At 37.3% G+C, this 20764-nt stretch overlaps 1 protein-coding gene across 1 annotated transcript in view; it reads left to right on the forward strand.

Moving 5' to 3' along the window:
- Positions 1-19490, forward strand: part of PCSK5 (proprotein convertase subtilisin/kexin type 5) — a 611928-nt gene extending 592438 nt beyond the window's left edge. Inside the window, exons 32-37 of the mRNA XM_031939641.1 lie at positions 640-867; positions 1208-1385; positions 6387-6604; positions 13099-13199; positions 14796-14982; positions 18875-19490. Coding sequence (XP_031795501.1) covers positions 640-867; positions 1208-1385; positions 6387-6604; positions 13099-13199; positions 14796-14982; positions 18875-19284 — 1322 coding nt within the window. The 3' untranslated portion in view covers positions 19285-19490. The remainder of the gene's footprint in view (positions 1-639; positions 868-1207; positions 1386-6386; positions 6605-13098; positions 13200-14795; positions 14983-18874) is intronic.
- Positions 19491-20764: the final 1274 nt, after the last annotated feature.

A 20764-nucleotide genomic window follows, 5' to 3' on the forward strand; every position in this document is an offset into this window, starting at 1 on the left:
TATACAGGCGGGATTATGTCTATTTTATGGATGAGAAAAATGATACTCAAAAATTTGACCAAGACTGCCCTGGTATTTAGTGGAAGAACCAAGCTGTATTTAACCAACTCCCCTTAGTTAAGGGCCAAGTTTCTTTCCATTTCATCAAAACTGCCTGCAGAAAGGTCACATTTCTAAGACTTTTATCCAGGGAAAAGTCTTTCAAAGATCATCCTTAAATGATAAAAAGGAAAGTAACAGCAAAAACAGAACCCCCCCCCCCTTTGTCCCAGGTGATTTATGGGCTACTCCAGAGCCTTAGAACTCAACCTAGAAATGTCCTAGTTTGAGCAGAGTACGTCTCCCGCTTTGGGGATTGGGTTACAGCATCTTTTTAATGAATGGTGTAATAGGATGGATGAAAAGATGGCAGATTTAGAGTTAAACGGGACTTTTGGACATCTTGTCCAATTCTCCATTTTAAAGATGAAGAAACTGAGGCCAAGAGAATTTAAATAAGTTGCTTAATATCAAGGTAATGAGAAAGGTAGAATTTGAACCCAAGGCCTCTGACTCAAAAGCCAATGATCTTCCCATTGTATTAGATGGAATTTCTTTAAGTGCTATCATAAGCAAATTTTGCCTCCTGTCCTGCTGCAGGTTGCCCTGAGAACTGTAAGACTTGCTCCCCTTGGGCATGCATTTCTTGTAAAGAAGGCATGTCGATGACATGGCTGAGATCCTGTGTGGCCACCAAAGAGTGCACTGCTTCTGAGTACAAGGATGAGAAAACCCAGGACTGTAAACCTTGTCACATGAAATGCTTTCACTGTTCGGGACCTGCTGAAGATGAGTGTCTCAGCTGCCCCAATAATAGCCTTCTCCTCAGTGAGTATCTATCTTTTCCCTGAGGCAGGGAAAAAAGGTTCCATCTGGTGTGGTTAATCCTGAGTGACAAAGAAAAGTTGGAAAGAGAGAAGGAAAGGAAGGAAAGGGGGGGGGGGGGGGGGGGGGGGGGGGGAGGGAGGGAGGGAAGGAAGGAAGGAAGGAAGGGAGGAAGGGAGGAAGGAAGGAAGGAAGGAAGGAAGGAAGGAAGGAAGGAAGGAAGGAAGGAAGGAAGGAAGGAAGGAAGGAAGGAAGGAAGGAAGGAAGGGAGGGAGGAAGAAGACACTTCATAATATGAGTGAATGCTAAGAATGCTACTAATTCTTTTTTTTCCCCTTTTTAGATACAACTTGTGTAGAAAAATGTCCTGATGGCTACTATAGTGATACAGAGAATCAACACTGTTCTCCCTGCCATAATTCTTGTGAGACGTGTGAAGGGAAGCATAGCACCCAATGTCAATCCTGTCACCCTGGTTGGTTCAGGCTGGAAAACAAATGTCTGCTACAATGTGAGGAAGGGTAAGATTATTTTACAAACTCAAGCTTGGCATTCAAGTCTGTCTGGTTTCAACCTTCCTCAGCAGGTTTATTTGATGAAAAGAATGCCTTTTAAACTCTTGAGCCTGGAATTTAAGGGAATAGGCATTGAACCTGAGATTTCAGGTGTATATGGAATTCTGTCAATATAGGTCAACATCTTCTCTATAACTATAATCTTAAGAGAATTTCCCAGAGGGAAATTTAATCAATTGAGAGGTTAAATGATTTATCCAAGATCAAACAAATAGTGAGTCAGAAATGGATCTTGAAAACAAGTCTTCATGATTCTGAGGTCACCTCTTCTGCTGTGTTCTCTGGCATTCAAGTATATCCAGAAGGAAGGAAATAAACATTTATTAAGTACCTCTTATATAATAGGAATTGTGCTAAGCACTACAAATGTTATATCATTTAATCCTTTTTTTAATAGCTTTTTATTTACAAGATATATGTATGGGTAATTTTTCAGCATTGACAATTGCCAAACCTTTTGTTCCAATTTTTAACCTCCTTCCCCCCACCTCCTCCCCCAGATGGCAGGTTGACCAATACATGGTAACTATGTTAAAGTATAAGTTAAATACAACATATGTATACACATCCATATAGTTATTTTACTATAGAAAAAGAATCGGACTTTGAAATAGTGTACAATTAACCTGTAAAGGAAATCAAAAATGCAGGCAGACAAAAATAGAGGGATTGGGAATTCTATGTAGTGATTCATACTCATTTCCCAGAGTTCTTTCGCTGGGTATAGCTGGTTCAGTTCATTACTGCTCTATTGGAACTGATTTGGTTCATCTCATTGTTGAAAAGGACCACATCCATCAGAATTGATCATCATATAATATTGTTGTTGAAGTATATAATGATCTCCTGGTCCTGCTCATTTCACTCAGCATCAGTTCATAATCATTTAATCCTTACAGCAATGTTGGGAGGTTATTTCTATTATTATTTCTATTTTATGATTGAGAAAACTGAGGCAGAAACTAAGTGACTTTTCCAAGATCACGTAGCTAATGAGTTTCTAAGATCAGATTTGAATTCAAGTTTTCCCAATTCCAAGACTCTATCCACTATACCACCTTGTTGCCAAACTTCCTTTTCAAGTTTTTTTTTTTTTTTTTTAATTCAAACAGTACCATGCAAACTCTTAAGCCTGGCATTCGAGACCTTCCATAATTGGACTCCATCCTTCTGGTATTTGATTCTACTCCCTTTAATATACTCTGTGTTTCAGCCAAACAAGACTATTCACTGTTTCCCTCATCTCATCCTGCCTTCTACCACTTATGAGCCATCACAAAGACCACCCATATTTCTGGAATGAGGTATTTGAATGGCTCAGTGGATAGAGTGCTGAGGATGGAGACAAGAAGACCTGAGTTCAAATCTGACCTCAGATACTTACCAGCTGTGTAATACTGTATAAACTATTTAACCTCTATTTGCCTTATTCCATGGAAGAAGAAAATGGCAAACTACTCTAGTGTCTGTCAAGAATCCCAAAAAGAATTGCAAAGAGTGAGTCTTGATTGAGCAACTGAACCACAGTTCTTCGAATGCACTCCTTCCCCATATGAATGCATTGAAATCTTTTCTACCCTTCACAGCCCAGCTCAACTGGCATCTCATCTATGAAGCTTTCCCCAGTGGCATCCATCTTTCCTCTCATTTTTTTACTTGAATACTTTAGCTCTCCTACTTTATCATCGTTTACCTTGTATCATAACTTTTCTATGTAATATTATATGCATCACCCACTTGTGTGGGACATTGACCCTTACCCAAATTAAAATCAGAGACTCTCAAGGTAAAAAGTAAAAAGGATTTATTATGATCTCCAGAAAAAAAGGGCTGTTCCTAATGACATCATTGTTGGTAAAGAGTGCAAAGTACAAGCTGCAAAACACAGCATTATAAAGACCCTAACACAGAAGCCCCCACCATCTTATGACCTTTTCTCCCCATGGCTAGAAGTCCAGGTTTACATAAAGTCTACCTAGAGATAAGGAATATTAACCAATGACACACTCTTTGTCATAATGCTAATTGTGGCAAAAAGGAGCAGGGGCAACTGGAGGGAAATGTATGTTTAGCTAAGATAAGCAAATACCTACAGCTTTTGACTAAAGAACAACCTGTTATTGCAACGTTTCAAGTTATAATTAGGGTATAGGTTGGGGCCACATTTTTATGAGAGGTCTTTACTCAGTTTATCCCATTCACACCCTACAATTATATTTTATGCTCCTAGAGGATAAGGAGCTACCTTCTTTTCATATTTCCCTACTCAGTCCATATTATTGTTCAGTCATTTTTAGTCATGTCTGACTCTGCATGCTGGTTTGTAATTTCCTCCTCCAGTTTTTTTTTTTTTTCAGATTATTTTACAAATAAGGATACTGAGACCACCAGGCTTGCCCAAGGTCCTGTAGCTAGTAAGTGACTAAGGCTGGATTTGAACTTGGGAAGATGAATCTCCCTGACTCCAGGCCCTGTGCTTTATACAGTATGCTTCCTAGCTGCCCCAACTCAGCTTTCCATGTAGTGTCAAGAAAGGACCTGTATCAGAGATTTCATTTTCTATAAGGAAATTATTTTCCCTCTATCAACACAGGTTGTCATTTTCTCTGCCACTTATAGTCTTAGCTTCCTAGAATACTAAGAGGCTAACTGACTTAACCCAGAAAGGATTTGCACCCAGGTTTTTCCTAGCTCTAAGGCTTTCTATCTATTGTCCAGCAACTGCCTCTATCTTACACACAGGAAGGATTCAATAAAAATTCATGGAATTGTATTGAAATGAGCAAATGGTTATTAAGCACCTATTCTGTGTAACTAAATGATAGAGCAGGGAACCTGGAGGCAGGAAGATTGGAGGCCAAATCTGGTTTCAGATGCTTATTAAGATGTGAGACTCTGGTCAAATCACTTAGGCTCTGTCTGCCTCAGTTTCCTCAACTATAAATGAGGGAGGAGAAAGGGCAGTGTAATACTAGCATCTATATCCCATAGTTGTGAGGATTAAATGAAATCACATTTGTAAAGAGCTCTGCTAACCTTAAATCCCTATATAAAGTCAGGTATAATTATTAGGTGTCAGGCATTGTGCTAAATGCTTGTGTTAAAAAGACAGAAATGAAATACTCTTTACCCTTAGTGAGTTGGGGGGGAGGTGGAAGGGGTAGAACAAAACAATAGGACTAGGCAATGTGTATGTATAAGTGTATATGAAATAGAAAGATAGGAACTGGACCCACGATTTCATTGCCATGAGGGACTATCAATAAAGAAGCTTCTTCTGCCAGTACTGATTAGCACCTTTTCTGTAACTTTATCTTTTAGAGTTCCCTAGAGTAAAGTTCATATAACCAGTATATTTTTGAACACAGGTCCAATATATCTATTTCCTTTCATACAAAATAAATACCAAATACTTTGTGAGATGTGGGGCAATAATCCTTGCATGGTCCTTTCTTTCATCATTTTTACCATGTCTTTGATCATTCTTTTTAATCACTGTACTTTTCAAACATATTGTGGATTTGACAATTGACTTGTCTTGATTGAGTGACACAAAGAAGCCCTCAGCAATCTATTTAAAGTGACAAAATGATTTACGTTGTCTAAGTCCACTGGGAACTTAACCTTATTGCCAAAATGACATTAGTAGAGTCTGGGTGGAACGACTTATGCAATATATCTACATAATAAATTGAGAAATACCTAGACACAGACTTGAGTTGTAAGAATGTTCCCTTCCATCTTGACTATTTTTTTTAATAATCTGTCAAGTTTTGCTGTATGAGCCAAATAGAAGGGTACTATGTGCAAAGGAGAATCATATCTTAATCTCCTTCTTGGATAAAGTCTTGATGAGCTACTCTTTTTTAGTCTCTTGATGCTCTTCTTGACTATTAAGAAAGGAATACTAAACTAAAAATTTGTCTGAGCTGGTATTTTATTGTATTTGAAATCTAGCATAAACCCTCCTATTTCCAAGATGTGCATACTTTGTCAAAGCCAAATTTAAGAAAAAACATCTAAGACTTTATCTGGGTCACTGAAATTCAAGATTGTAAAAATATAGTACGTATCCTGCTTCCCAAGGTAGAAACTACCAGACAACTAATACTCCCTCCTACCAACTGAATTAACTTAATTGATATATTCATTTCACATAATTAATTAAAAATTGATTTGAGGGTATTTGCCCATTTTGTTCTGATTAATCCAGGTGGAGATCTTTGCTTGTCCAAGAGTAGACTTTGTGTCCTACATGCCATCATCTGTCCCTGAGACTAAGAGATAAACCAGATGATCTCAAGGCCCATTCTAGCTAATAATTCCCTTACTTTCATGTTATCTAGAAAAACTACATTTGTACCCCACCAAAAAAAAATAATAGTTTTCAAATTCACATGGTGGGTTGGCATCAGAGTAATTTTGCAATTGTTGTCCGTGAGAGTCTTAAAAATATGTTTTTGTTGCTCTTTCATAGAAATCCATCTGTTAATGTTGAAATCCTCATCTTCTGAAATGTCCTCATCCATTTTGAGAGAATTTTATTGTATGATAATTAGAAAAATAACTCAGAGTACCATTCACAATTTTCTCTATTTCCTTTTCCACTTTTAATATGGCTCAAGGTCAGTGTCTAAAATGGAGAATCTGTTGATCAGATTAAGCTCTGTTAAGGGAATAAAAAAAAAAATGAAAATGAAAGGAGGGAAGGAAGCTACCAAAAAGTTCTCAAGAAGGAAGAATTTATTAATAAAGAAATAGAAAAATCCAGTCTTTAAGGTGAAAATTTAGCTATTCCCTACCACTGGGGAAACCAACAACAACAAAATGTGAAGATAAAACTGATTAAGTTGTGATAAAAAAAAAAAAAAAAAAAAAGCTAAGAAATAGATGTTCCTAATAACCATGAAGTTTCTTTGAAAGTCATTGTTTTCTCCTTAATTTCAGATATTATCCAGATAATTCCAGTAGGCTATGTGAAAAATGTCACCAAGACTGCCGAGAGTGCCGGGGCCCTCATTCCACAGACTGCCTGTCTTGTCACAAGTATTTCTTCTTGCTCCACTCCAAAGGAGAGTGTCACCGCACCTGCCCTGAACACCACTACGTAGAAAACAGGACACAGACCTGTGAGAGATGTTATCCCACCTGTAATGAGTGTAAAGGTGGGGAAAATGGTTCTGAATGAAATTTATCATATGCATGCAAGAGTTAGCAAGACTTCTTGTCACCTCCTGCATCAAGACCAAATTTTGGTAGCCAATCAGCCAACTAGTTTTTATTAAGTGCCTACTATGTGCCAAGCACTGTGCTAACTGCTAGAGATAAAGAGGCAAAAGGTAATCTCTCCTCTTAAGGAGCTTTCAGCCTAATGGGGAGACAGCAAAAAAGCAATTATATACAAACCAGATTGTGTTTCCCCTAGTTCTTGAAGAGGATCATGACATCAGGGAGGTGATGGTATGACAGGCAAGTGAGTTGGATTTCAGTAAAGGAGAGTTGTGCAAGGTCACCTGCCTCACTTCCTACTCCAGAGCCATCTGGGTCCAGTGACAAGATGTAGATCAGGATACTGGAGATGGCCCTGGGTACAATAGGAGTCTTTTAAGCTGAGGTCTTTAACAGGTCTCAGATACAAGCAAAATAACTACTTGTTGAATTGAAAAGCCTTCTTGCAGAAGATGGGATTTAAGCTTGAAGAAAGTCAGGAAAGCCAAGAGGTAGAGAAGAGGAGGGAGAGCATTCTAGCACAGAGGACAACCAGAAAAAACTGGCTGGAAGATGTACTCAGATATGTGCCCAGACAAGAAACAGCAAAGAGGCCAGTTTCGCTGGGTATCAGAGTACATAGTGGGGTTTAAGGTATAGGAAGACTGAAAAGGTTGAAGGGGGAGGCCAGGTCATGAAGAGCTTTGAAAACCAAACAGAGGATATTACACTTAATCCTGGTGGAAATAGGGAGTCACCAGAAACTGCCGAACTAGAATGCTAGAGTGACTCAGTAGTAGAAAGAATTTCTAATTAAATCAAAGACCTGGACGCAAGTTCCAACACTACTAACTCATCTTGGGACTCTTAGGCAAATTTGGGACCATTTCCTTATCCATAAAGTGAGATCATCTCCAAAATGACATGTGACTCTGACATTCTAGAAATCTTTCTGTGCACCTTCATAATCAAGTCCACCAACTCTTATTTCTCATTACTCTCAAGATGACAGGAGGTGTGGTCTAATGAAAACTATGCTATTCTTTTTTTCCCCCTGAGGCAATTGGGGTTAAGTGACTTGCCCAGGGTCATACAGCTAGGGAATGTTAAATGTCTGAGACCAAATTTGAACTCGGGTCCTCCTGACTTTAGGGCTGGTGCTCTATCCACTTGCCCCACCTAGCTGCCCCAAAACCATGCTATTCTTGATGTCAGGAATCATTCTATTTGATGCCTGCTTCTGAGATACTTACTAGATGGGTGACTATCATCAACTCATTGCCATCATCAATTAACTATGAAAGATTCTAGACTTAAATTTAGGAGACCTAAATTCAAATCCAGCTTCTGACACTTGCTAGGTATGTGACCTGATTCAGCAAGTCATTTAAATTCTTGTATCTGTAAAATCACAAAAGAATACTTAAGCTACCAATCTCAAAGGTTTGTGGCAGAAAAAGTAATTTGTAGAACTTAAAGCACCATATAAATCTGAATAATTATTAATAATAGTAACATTTTACATTTAAATAGCACTTTAAATATCCCGTTTAGTATCTCATTTCCTAGTGCCAAGTTTTTGTACTAACTGGTTCTCTCACCCTAGAATATGTTTTCCCTCCTTGGGTTTTCAAATTCTGCTCATTTTTCAATGTTCTCAAATCCCTTCAATTCCAAGAAGTACCCATCAATTATCCCCATTTGCATACATTCACACACAGAGAGACACAGACACATACAGATGTGTCTTACTTGTCGCCTTCCTCATAATGTGAGGTCTTTGAGGGCTGAGACCATTTTTGTTTTTCTTTGTATCCTTAGCCCTTAGCACAGTGTCTCTTTCATAATGAATGCTTATTAAATGCTTGTTGGTTTTCATTGACTTGCCAAGAAATGAATAACACAAAGCAACAAGCATAAATACATATATACATACATATATATGTATATAGATATGGATATATATATCTAGAATTCCACCAAAACCTTATCAATTTATTAATATAAGGCTAATTTAAGGTCAACCCTCCCCTGTTCCTCCCCTCAAAAGATATTTGTCATTAAATAAGCAGGTACAGCAATAACTTCTTACATTTGTCACATCCTTCAATTGACCCTACTAAGCATTCATCTTCAACAAATCACCTGGCTTCTAGCTACCTTCTAATTTCTTAGGATTTTGTGATGTGAGTGTGTTTCCAGCATTCAATCAGATCTGGCAAGAAACTTAGCTCTTGATCATCTGAAATTACATCCAAATCCCTCTCTGCTAAGCACAAGGCTTTATTTGATACCTGAAACTTCAAAATAAAATGGAACAAGAAGTCCTTGAAAAAGTTCCCCTTGGAGAGTTCATTTTCCATCTTTCTTCAAATTCCCCTTAGAGCTGACCTAAGTACAGACCACTGGACTAGCTTGAAACGTTAGCCCCATGGGGATATGAGAACATAGGTAAGAATTAACATTGATCACATCATATAATAAAGAGATTGTCAGACTGCTGGCACTAGAATAGACTGATATTTTCATCCCACACAGCTTACCCAATAGTACATTCTAACCAGAATATGCCCTAGTCTAAAAAGGAATCCAGCACCTGTTTCAGATATAGGGAGGTGTTAGAGCTGACATTTCCTCAAACCTCAAAAAAACAGATAAAAAGAGCTGCATAGGGGGATGAAATTCACATTTTCATTCATGGGCTTATTCCACTCTTCTTCCAAAAGAGAGCAACTCTGGAAGTTGCTGGAAGAAAAAGGTTAGGACAATTGGACTGTTACTTAGAAACCTAGAAACTACTTAGAAACTTAGCAACCTAGAAACAGTGACTTATGAATCACTGCCTTAAGAAAATGAATTCACTGGGACAGTTAGATAGTACAGGGGAGAGAGCACCAATCCTAGAGTCAGGAGGAACTGAATTCAAATCTGGTCTCAGGCACTTAAATACTTACTAGCTGTGTGACCCTAGGCAATTATTTAATCCCAAGTACCTCACCAAAAATAAATGAACAAAATAAAAAATAATCAATGGAAAAATAATACATTCACTTCAGAACTGCTTGGTTATTATCGCTACCTCTCAATTTAGCAATCATCTATTAAAGCAGCTTTTATGCGCCTGTCATTATGTTGGGAACTAGGTACACAAAGACAGAAATAAAAATAAACCTTGCCCTCAAGGAGATTACATTCTGCTGGAATGAAATGCAGCATGATCTAGATAGATAGATAAAGGCATTTATTAAGTGCTTATTATGTGCTAAGCAAAGTTCTAGTGGAAAATATGCTGAGCTGGCCATCAGAAAATCTGGGTTCCAATTATGGTATGGACATTGACAAATTTCAAGATAGGTGTCATGTCCCATTAATTCTTAACTATGTGACTTCAGCTGTCATTTAGCTCTTCTACGATTCAAGTTTATTGAATGTCAAATGAGGATAATAATTCAATTTTAAAAAGATTGATTAAAGATCACTCCCTATTTTTTATCAATACCTGCCCTATTTACATAACAGGATTATAAGGATAAAATTAGATACCAGATGGGAATTTAAAGTGCTATTTAAATGTAAGACATTATTAATAATAACTATCATTCATATGGTGGTTTAAGTTTTACAAAGCATTTTTCCTGGTATGAACCTTTAAGATTGGTAGTATAACTATTATTATAATGATTTTACAGATACAGAAACTAAGCTCAGAGTTTAAGTGACTTGCCCAATGTCACACAGCCAGCAAGTATCAGAAAAGGATTTGAACATGACTTTCCTAAATCCAAGTCCATAATCTTTAAAATATATTAAAATAATTAAGAAAATTTCTCTTTCAAGTGATATTAAATAGATTGGATGTAAACCTTTTATGTTAAAAAACCCAAAGGGGAACGAGTAGCCAGTATGGATGTGAGTGTCTTGGCAATGAAGGCAGTAAAAGGACAATTATGATGAATCAAGATTAGCGTAGCATGATAGAACAGTTCTGTAATCTCTACTATCTGAAAAACCAAGACTGGTGGATCCCTCAAGAACAGATATCCTCACTAAGTTTGATAACACCCCAGAGTCCTCAAACTTTTTAAATAGTGGGCCAGTTCACTGTCCCTCAGACTGTTGGAGGGCCGGACTACAGTAAAAAAAAAAAAAAAAAAAAAAAAAACTTTGTTTTGTGGGCCTTTAAATAAAGAAACTTCATAGCCCTGGGTGAGGGGGATAATCGTCCTCAGCTGCCACATCTGGCCCTCGGACCGTAGTTTAAGGATTCCTGCGAATCCTCAGGATTGGAGAACCAACTAAGAAAGGAAACAAAACAGGTCAAAATTTCTCTGCCAATCAACAGTGGGAGAGAATCCATGAGTGACTGATTGACTTTCAACTTAAATGAAATAGGGAGAACAAGTCTCAAAAAAAAAAAAAAAAAAAGTTTTCAGAATAAAAGTGAAAAAGCAAAGAATCAAAGTGATGAATCATTTCTAAGTCCAGAAAATACAATTGGTATTCCTGAATTTTGGATGAAAAGGTTATTTAGAATAAAATTTGAATTTAGACAAGAGGAGAATGTGATAGAACAACACTACCTCAAATTTATCAGAGAATTTTAAATGTAATTGTTGGAGGGACCTCAGAGCTCCAACTCATACCCAAATGAATATCCCTGAGGTCTCCCAGACTTTGCCTGAATACTTTCTATGAGAAGGAACCAACTTGTCTCATGTTTGAAAAGTTCTAAAGGATAGGAAGGCTTTCCTGACATCAGGTCTAGATTTTCCACTTACTGCTCCTACTTTCATTTTCTGGAACCCTTAATCCCGCTTCCATCTAATTAATTACCCTTCAAATACTTTTCAGATAGCAGACATGGCCCATTCATTTTTCTCTTCTCTGCCATCTTCATCCAGAGAGAGAGCTATGGAGACTCAGTATGGATCAGAACATCCCATTTTCACCATTTTTGTTTTTTTTTTTTTTATCTTTTTCCCTTTTGTTCTGATTTTTCTTTCACAACATGACTAATATGAAAATATGTTTAAAGTTATTGCACATCTATAACCTATAACTATATAACTGTTTATTGACTAGGGGAGAGAGAAAAAAATGGAACTCAAAATCTTATGAAAATGAATGTTGAAAGCTATCTTTACATGTAATTGGAAAAATAAAATACTATTTGGATATTTTTTTTAAATTCTTCTCTTCTCCAGTCTAAGTCTTAATGGACTACACCCAAAAACCTTTAGGCACTTTGGCTATTTGAAACATAGCATAGAAACAATGCTATAATTTCTGGTTAGGTTCCCAGACCAGCCTACAAAAGTCCATTTAACAGATAATAAGACTAAGAGTACTGTTAAGTACTAAGAGTACCTGCATCAGATCATGCTTGATTGCACTGTGACTATGAGAAATGGCATTTTGAGTTCTAAAATTCAGGAACACGTTCCCCCTGCATTTCTGGCAGTGATTTCTCACATCAAGGGAAGGGTGGGGTGTTCTGTTTGGCGAGGGCAGAGTAGACACACCCAGGGAACAATAACTCTGCATACTTATTTCAGTCCTTTGATAGTTCAAAAATCCAAGATTTGATCTATATGTGTAATTTCTGCACTGATTTAGATCTGTTCCTCTCCAAGACATGGTATGTGCTTTAATGAATGATTAGCTATGAGTTCTGTAGCCAAAAACTCTGCCTGTTAGAAAAAAACAAAAACAAAAAACACCTTCCTATATCATTACAAATGTAGAGACAGGAAGGAGCTCTTAGAGGCCATCTAATCCAAACTCTTTATTTTACAGAGTAGAAAACTGAGGCCCAGAGATTAAGACTTGCCCAACATCATTCAGGTAGTGGCAAAGGAGACCTCTGAACTCAGGTCTTCTATCTAAGACTCCTTTTTAAATTGTAACACTTCATAAGAAAACTAAAGAATGAGAAATCCCTAAAGGTACTTAGATGAATAATTCGATGTCTTCATTTTCAGCAAAAGAAAAATTAAGGCCCAGAGAAATTAAATGATTTATCCAAAGTGAAAGGAATTAATGACAAAGCTTATAACTCAGATGTGCTTCACCCAATCTGATAATCTCCAAATGGTGATTATCTGTATATATGTAAAAGAAGGTATAGTACTTTGTTTAAGGGTGAGGGGGAAGATAATTTTTTTTTTTAATTTTAACTTTTTGTGTGTGTGTGTGTGTGTGATTTGGACTGATGATAAGCACTTTTCCACTTTTGTAGTTTATAAACTACCAATCTTTACCAATGACTCTCCAGACTCTCCAGGTATTCTAAATTAGTGGAGGAATGGGAAGGATACTGATCCTCATTGTTGTGTTGGGAATAATAAATGGAAACTCTGAAAGGAGTTTGTAGGAAAATAAGAATTTGTCATAACTAAAGATATGAATGGATATATTGACAAGCAAGTCTTTTTTCTTCCTTCTCTTTTAGGAAAGGGACCTTTGAACTGTTTATCCTGCATGTGGAACTACCATCTGTTAGGAGGAATTTGCAGCTCCGATTGTCTTACTGGAGAATACAGAGTAGGAGAGGTATTACAAACTTTGGATTATTTGTTTGTTTGTTTATTTTCCCATTCTCTCTGGTGAGATATAAGGGACCCTGCAGGGGCAACTAGGCATCATAGTGGATAGACTTGTTTCTAGAGTCAGAATTTCAAATCTGGCCTCAAGCCCTCATTAGTTGTGTGATTCTGGGCAAGTCATTTAATCCAATTGCTGGGGGTGGGGGGAGAAGAGGGGGGAAAAATAGAGAAAATGAGGGAGGGAGGCAAGGAAGGAGAGAGAGAGAGAGAGAGAGAGAGAGAGAGAGAGAGAGAGAGAGAGAGAGAGAGAGAAAGAGAGAGAGAGAGAGATTGAGAGGAGCACTCTTGTTAAGTCTTATGTATGGTATTTTGAACTGTTCCTATGATTCCAGGAAAAAAAAAAAACTCCCTTTACCAATGCAGATCAGAACCTTGTCTGGGGCAACAAAAGTTTTAAGTAAACTGCATACAGATAGTATATATCAAGAGAAAGGACTTGAACCCAGCTTTTCCTGAGTCCATAGCACTGCACTATCTCAACTCCTGAGGATACAAAAATTAAACACACACAAATGCACACATGCACACAAGAAAAACAAAAACAATCTCTGCTTTCATATAACTTGTGCTCTTATAGCAAAGTACGCACACAAAATTATGAGGTCAAATTTAAGCCTCTACAAGCTTCTTAGCTTTTCACTTCTCCATTTTCCATACTGAAATGCTGGTTGGTCAGACTAGAATAAATCAGCCTGAAAAATAATCATTATAAAAATGCTTTAAATATCTGTTGAATCTAAGTGGAGCCTCATAGCCCTCCCAAGACATGGTCACCGCTCAGCTCCTTAACCCATGTTTATTCTTAAGAAGGATTTTGTAAACTCTGAAATAATGACTGTAGGACAGAAAAGGACACAGCAGATTAACAGCAGAAGAATCACTTAGGATGTAATAATAATTCGAGTGAATGATAGTGAAGCTTTGAACTGGGATGTTGGCATTGTGAGCAAAGAGGATAGGTTGTGGAGGTTATGGAGAGAAAAATCTACAGTATTTGATAACTAACTGCCAAGAGGTATACCAGGAAGAACTCTGCTCTGTGACACTAGACTTCCTTCTGAGTGGGAACTTGTTGTTTAGCTAATGTTGCTCAGGGGTTGACTCTAGGAAGTATCTATCACAATAATTTATAGTAAATATCACAAACAAGGCTTGAACTCAGCTGCTCCTGACTCCAAGAATGTCTCTCTTCACTTTACTGCCCTCTCTCAGAAGAAAGTCAAGAAAATGATTGCTTTGGAACAAGAAGAGTTGGTTGTGATGTCCCTTGCCCCTTGACTGAAAAGTTTCACAATCTCTGATCAAGATAGATTCAACAAACAAACAAAGGAAATGTTGTCAAAGACAACTGCAACTGCCGCAAACCTTGTGACACAGATTTTTAAATAATTCAAAGCTTCAATGTCTCTGTGCATAGAATCTCAGGTCTTCCTGACTTCAAGGGCTGGTGATCTATCCAATGCACACCTAGTTGCCCTTCCTCCCCCCACCCCGCACCACCCAAGCAGTTTTTTAAAATGAATTTCTTGGTGATTATTTTCAGGGAGAAAATTTTGAATGTGATAATTGCCATGAGAGCTGTATTGAATGTAAGGGCCCAGGCCCCCAAAACTGCACCGTGTGCCCAACTAATATGATGCTCTATATAGAGGATGGTCGCTGTATCCCCTGCTGCAGCAGCTCAAATTCCACAGATGTTCAGGATTGCTGTGACTGCCATGAGACTACAGGTGAGTATAAGGAAGCTTTCTTATACTCCACAGCAATATGGATAGGTAAAGTCCACTGCACAGGATGAGGATGAAGAATGAAAATGGAAGAGATGGCAATTATCTCCTTGACTAAAAATTTCATTTTGTGATTCTTTTTTTGTTCCTTTATTTAATTCAGGGAGCAATGTCAATATAGTCTTAATGTTGGGATGTTGCCATTTAATCTTTTTCAGTTATGTCTGATTCTTCGTGAGCCTTTTGAGATTGTCTCAGTAAAGATACTAGAGTAATTTGCCATTTCTTTCTCCAATTCATTTGATAGAAAACTAAAACAAACAGGTTAAATGACTTGCCTCGGATCATACAGTCATCCTGACTCCAGACCCAATTCCCATCCCACCCCAATTCCTCCATTTTGCCCTGACCAACATTGTTTCTTACTACTGTCACAGAGATTACTGTGAAATCATTCACTGATTGCCAGAGGTGTTCCTCTATAATAAATTGAACTGTTTTACCTGGTCATGTTTCAAATGGAACTAATTAATGATTTCAATGGATGATGTCTATAGGAGCCCAGGAAGAAAAGGTTAACCTTGAAGTCAGAAAGATCTGTGTTGATTGAATGACACAAACTAGCTGTATGACTCTGGGCAAGTCACCTAATCTTTCAGAACCCTCAAGCAAAACAGACCATAGTTTGCAGGAAAAATGCAGATCTTCATCTGCAGAGGAAATTTAGCACTGCCTCCAGACCCCACAACTAGTCCTCAAGAATCTTTGTATTTAGCCTCTTACAATAACCATCTCAATTAAACTCAGGAAAGCCTCAAGTGGCATTTCTCCTGCCAATAGATTGGAGGCAAATATATATATATATATATATATATATATAGCATCACTTTGCTTAGGCTTCAGGTTTACCATTGTACAACCAAAATACTTGTTAGATTTGCACCATTGGGAGATAAGAAAGACAAGGTTAGTCTTGTATTCATTTTTCTTTCATGTACAAAATAGTCTATCTCTTTTATCCATATCTTTGCAAAGCCTGCCCCAGTATGTGGAATACATTCCGTCTTCCTCTTCAACTCTCACAATAACTTCTTTCATAGCATATCTCATGTGTCACTTCTTAAAATGGGGGCAGGGAGGGGAGGAGTAGTTCCTGATTCCCCCAACTATCAGTGCCCTCTCTCTCTTTCTCTCTCAAAATTATATTTATGTTTTCTTTTATTTGTGATCTCAGATCCTTTCAATGTTCTAGGCAGAGGAGCTATTGACCTACATTGATAAAGAGAATTTCTTCCTATCACAGTGAAAGCACATGTCTTCTCCCTTCCCCACCCCTCACCCCCATCTTTTGGTCCTTATCCCTATCTTTTGCATTTGCTTCTTTGTCTTCATCTTCAATTCCTGCCCCATCCCCACAAAGGAGAGGGGGGTAATCTGGAATGTTTTCTGTTTGTTTGTTTTTTTGTATTGATTTGGAATACATTTTGTTGTGTTTTATATTTGTATTTGTTTTATATCTCCAGAACTTAGCATAAAACCTTATTCATTGAAGAAGCTTAATAATAGCATCCATATGCAATTCCAAACATTAATCATTCCTTCTCTTTCACTTCTCCAACTCCCTGCCAACTTCCCTTCACCCCATCCCCACCTCAACAACCAGATGGTTTCCTCATCTCCTCATACACTTATATCTACCTGACTTCTCTTACATCTTTATGTATCAATTAAGAATAATTGCCCTTAGAATATCAATTTCCTTGATGAACCAGAAACCAGGGTCTTTTCTTATCATATGTCAGTGAACACATGCTAGCTAAGAGCTTCACTTTTATTACTAGCATCGTTTAGAACTTCAGCAAATTTTGTGGGGCTATTCTCTGGAATCCTAATGAATCTCTATTAGCCTCTAGTACATACTTTACCAAGATGATTATCCTGATACAATGTACTTTGGGATGAATTTCGAGACAATTTATGTTGACCCCATCTTCCTTCCTAAAATTAGGGATAGTACCCTAAGAGATGTAGACTAACGAGGATAGGAAAAGGAAACTACTAAAGCTTGTTGGAAGCACAAATCTCTGAAGCTTTAATAGTGTTGAAAATAATGACCAAGTGCTTCCCTGGTGTCACAGAAACTGATAGTATATAATGACCAATACAGTTGATACAAAGCTACTGCTATTGAAAAATATGGTCATTATTATCGTAAGAAGATAATGGGAGTTAATTGTGATACAGCAATCTTATATTTTGAAGGCTGTGATTTAAGTTCTGGCTTGAGAGAGCAAAACCTTCAAAAACCAAATAAGTTACTTGTGTAACACAATTTGTAAACCTACAATGTCATATGAATATTAGAATTATTACTCTGTAAAGACAGTCATATCTTAGTTGCAATGATAGAAGGGGTGGGGAAGGTTTAACTAGAAAAGAGTTCATGTGAAAAAATATTTTTAATTTAAATTTTACTAAGAACTTACTATTGATGTGGTGGTAGCTCCCCATGCAGTGTAACCCAGCCTGGGGATCCTCAGACTATCGTCATCACCACATAATTATGTGCCAAGCACAGATAGCTAGGGCAGCTAGATGGCTCAATGAATAGAATACTTGACATGGAAACAGGAAAACCTGAGTTCAAATCCAACCTTAGACACTTAGCTCTGTTTGCCTAGGAAATAGCTAGGTGACTTAGTGGATAGAACACTGACTCAGGAATTCAAACCTAATTTCAGACATACTAGCTGGAAACCCCATGGACATTAAATGCATGGGGTCAGGAAGAGTTAGACACAACTAAATAATAAATGTGTCAGCATTGTACCAAATGCTTTACAAATATTATCTTATTTGATTCTTATAATAACCCTGGGAGGTAGATGCTGTTACTATCCCCACTTTACAGATGAAAAAACTGAGGCAGATAGAAGTTAAACTTGCCCAGGGACATATAGCTATTAAATGTCTGAGGTCAAATTTGAACTCAGATCTTCCTGACTCCAAGTCCAAGGCATACTGTACCATCTAGTTTCAGGTATATTAGGTAACTTCAAGCTCATAATGTCAACTGAATGACTTAGCAGTCAAAAACCTCTTCAGATATAATATAATATAATATATATATATATATATATAAAATAAAATTATAAATTAGCTTGTTTTGACATCTTTTTCTTTAAGTCACCATAATTTCCCCAAGTAGCTTTCCCTCTCTCCTTCCTAAAGAATACCTCTTTTCTCTATCCCATATTAGTCTATTTCACTTGGATGACTGACTACAAATAAGGTTCCCACAAATCACCTTACAACTGACTCCAAATTACAACCTTCCAGGTTAAGACCAAGATTCATCTTTTGTTGCCTCCTAGTCTTCCCTTAGTTACCTATGGTAGTGTCCATTCATCTAGGAATAAGGAAATAATCCTTTGTTGACCTTCATTTCTGAACATTATGAGAACAGAGAGCAAAAAGAAAATTTTAAAATATAATCCTTATTCCCACCCCAAGTCATGATTTAAGTCTTACTTAAGCAGAGTATGAAAGAAGACCAGAAAGGTAAGTAGGAACTAGATTGTGGATGGCTTTATGTGCCAAGTAATTAAGAATTGGGAACATGAATAGACTTTCCTAATATTTCCCATGAGGGAAAGGAAATTTGGGAGAAGAGCATAGGGAACTAATTAGAAGTCTTTTTGAGTTAACCCCCAATAGTATGGGATATTGAAGGATTCCTGTGGCCCCAAATAATTCTTTAGGCATTCTAAGATGTTTCCTTCATGGGAACTAGAGTAATAGTTCCTCTAGTATTTGGAATATAATTTCTAAATAGGTAACCTTATTCTCCCTCTTTCTTCTTTTCTTGCTTTCTTTTGGTTCCATCTTCCTCCAGAGGAATGCAACTTTCGAGCTGGTGTGATTAAGTCCAAGACTGAGAATACAAAGCGGACAGGTCTGCTCATTACTTTCTCCATCATGCCGATCCTCCTTTTTGGGGTCACAGTCTGTGTCTGGAGAAGGTCCAAGGCCAAATCCCAAAAGACTCACAAGGCTGGATATGAGAAACTGTCAGAGAAAAATACGACCTTCTCTTCCTATAAAAGCAGCTATCGAGAGAGCACCAACTTCCAGGAGGACCAAGTTATTGAATATAGAGATCGGGACTATGATGAAGATGAAGATGATGACATTGTCTATATGGGTCAAGATGGCACATTCTATCGGAAATTTAAGTATGGTCTACTGCATGATGATGATGAAGATGAGTTGGAATATGATGATGAAAGCTACTCATTTAAGTAAATTCAAGTATATTGATAGGGTTATTTTTTTTTCCATTCCTAATTATTAACTTTGGGGAGTATTTTATTGCTAGCAAAGCCAACTCAGGTTTTGTGGACATTCTCAAATGTTTTTCTATTCCACTGGGTATTTAAGCTGAGGTATCACTCCATATTCATTCAGAATCCAAGAAAAAAAAAAAAAGCAAAGGTTAATAGATCTTTTCCCTAGGCAATATATCAAGGCATCACTACCCTCACTTAAGTAATAGTCCAGAGTTAAAATAAATGAATTTTCTACTAGTTACAAGTGATCAAATATCCCCACAGACTTCACTTTTCCATAATACACAAAGTAATTGGGAGTGGCTTTTGGGACTTTCTAAAACTTCATGACATAGTGTTAATTTATTTCCTGACTTAAAAAAACAACAACAACAACACAATTGTTTACTTTGAATTTTGTCCCAAAGTTAAACTGTGAAAATTAACAAAAAAAGTCACCCCCTTCTTTTCATCATAAACTCCCCAAAACACATTCTCTCCTTCCCTCCCTTCCTTCCTCTCTCTCTCTCTTCCACCCCTGTGTCTCTTTCTGTGTCTCTCTCTGTCTCTGTCTCTTCTTATCTCACATGCACATACACAGGTTGGCATTTGGCACTTGAGACAAGGGGTAGAGATTTACTGCTGAAGTTGTCAGCTATTTCTTATACCCTCACAAAATTTAAGGAAACAATATCAAGGGAAAATAACAGAGTTTCCTGGGTTTAAAAACTTTTTGAAATGCCATAGACTGACAATAATGTTTACAAACAAAAGTACCACAAATGGCAAGGTGGGGAAGCAGGGGATAATGAGCATAGGCAGGAGAAAACTATGAGATTTCCAAGGGGTTCAACTGCCTCTGTTTTATTAGTATGGTTGTTTTCTCCAAGGGCCCAAAACTATTTATTCTAGAGACCAATTGAAAACATCAAGAAATACAAGATAATTGGCAATGCCAACCTCCAAGCAGATGTGATTTTTTTTTAAAAAAGATATCCTTTCTCCTCAAAACAGTTTTACCTACAAAAACAGGAAAGTTTTTCAAAACAGGCTTTCAGATCTGCTAACTCTTGGTAGAACAATTGAAAATAGTCTAAGGCTAAAGGAAAAAATCAGCATTTGATTTCTTACAGTACAAATTGTCTTTTTCACTCTCTCTCTCTGCTTCTTAACACTTTCTTGCAAGACTTGGTTCTACAGTATCCACACTTGTGTCAAATATATTTGAGTGCAAGTTTTAGAATTCTTTCAAAAAGAAAGGACTTTCTTGAAATAAGCAATGAAGTGAGAAAATTTTACTATACAAAATAATTAAAGTAAGGCTCTTTTTATATGTTGGCTTGTTTTGGGATGAGTCTCCTGTCAAACTAGAAGTCTACACAGAGATTTTGATTGGAGATAACTCTTGGCTTCAGAAATGTCAGTAGCAATAATATTTAGCTTTTCCATCAAATTGT

This window comes from Sarcophilus harrisii, chromosome 1 (genome assembly GCF_902635505.1).
Source record: "Sarcophilus harrisii chromosome 1, mSarHar1.11, whole genome shotgun sequence".
In the NCBI taxonomy this organism is placed as follows: domain Eukaryota; kingdom Metazoa; phylum Chordata; class Mammalia; order Dasyuromorphia; family Dasyuridae; genus Sarcophilus; species Sarcophilus harrisii.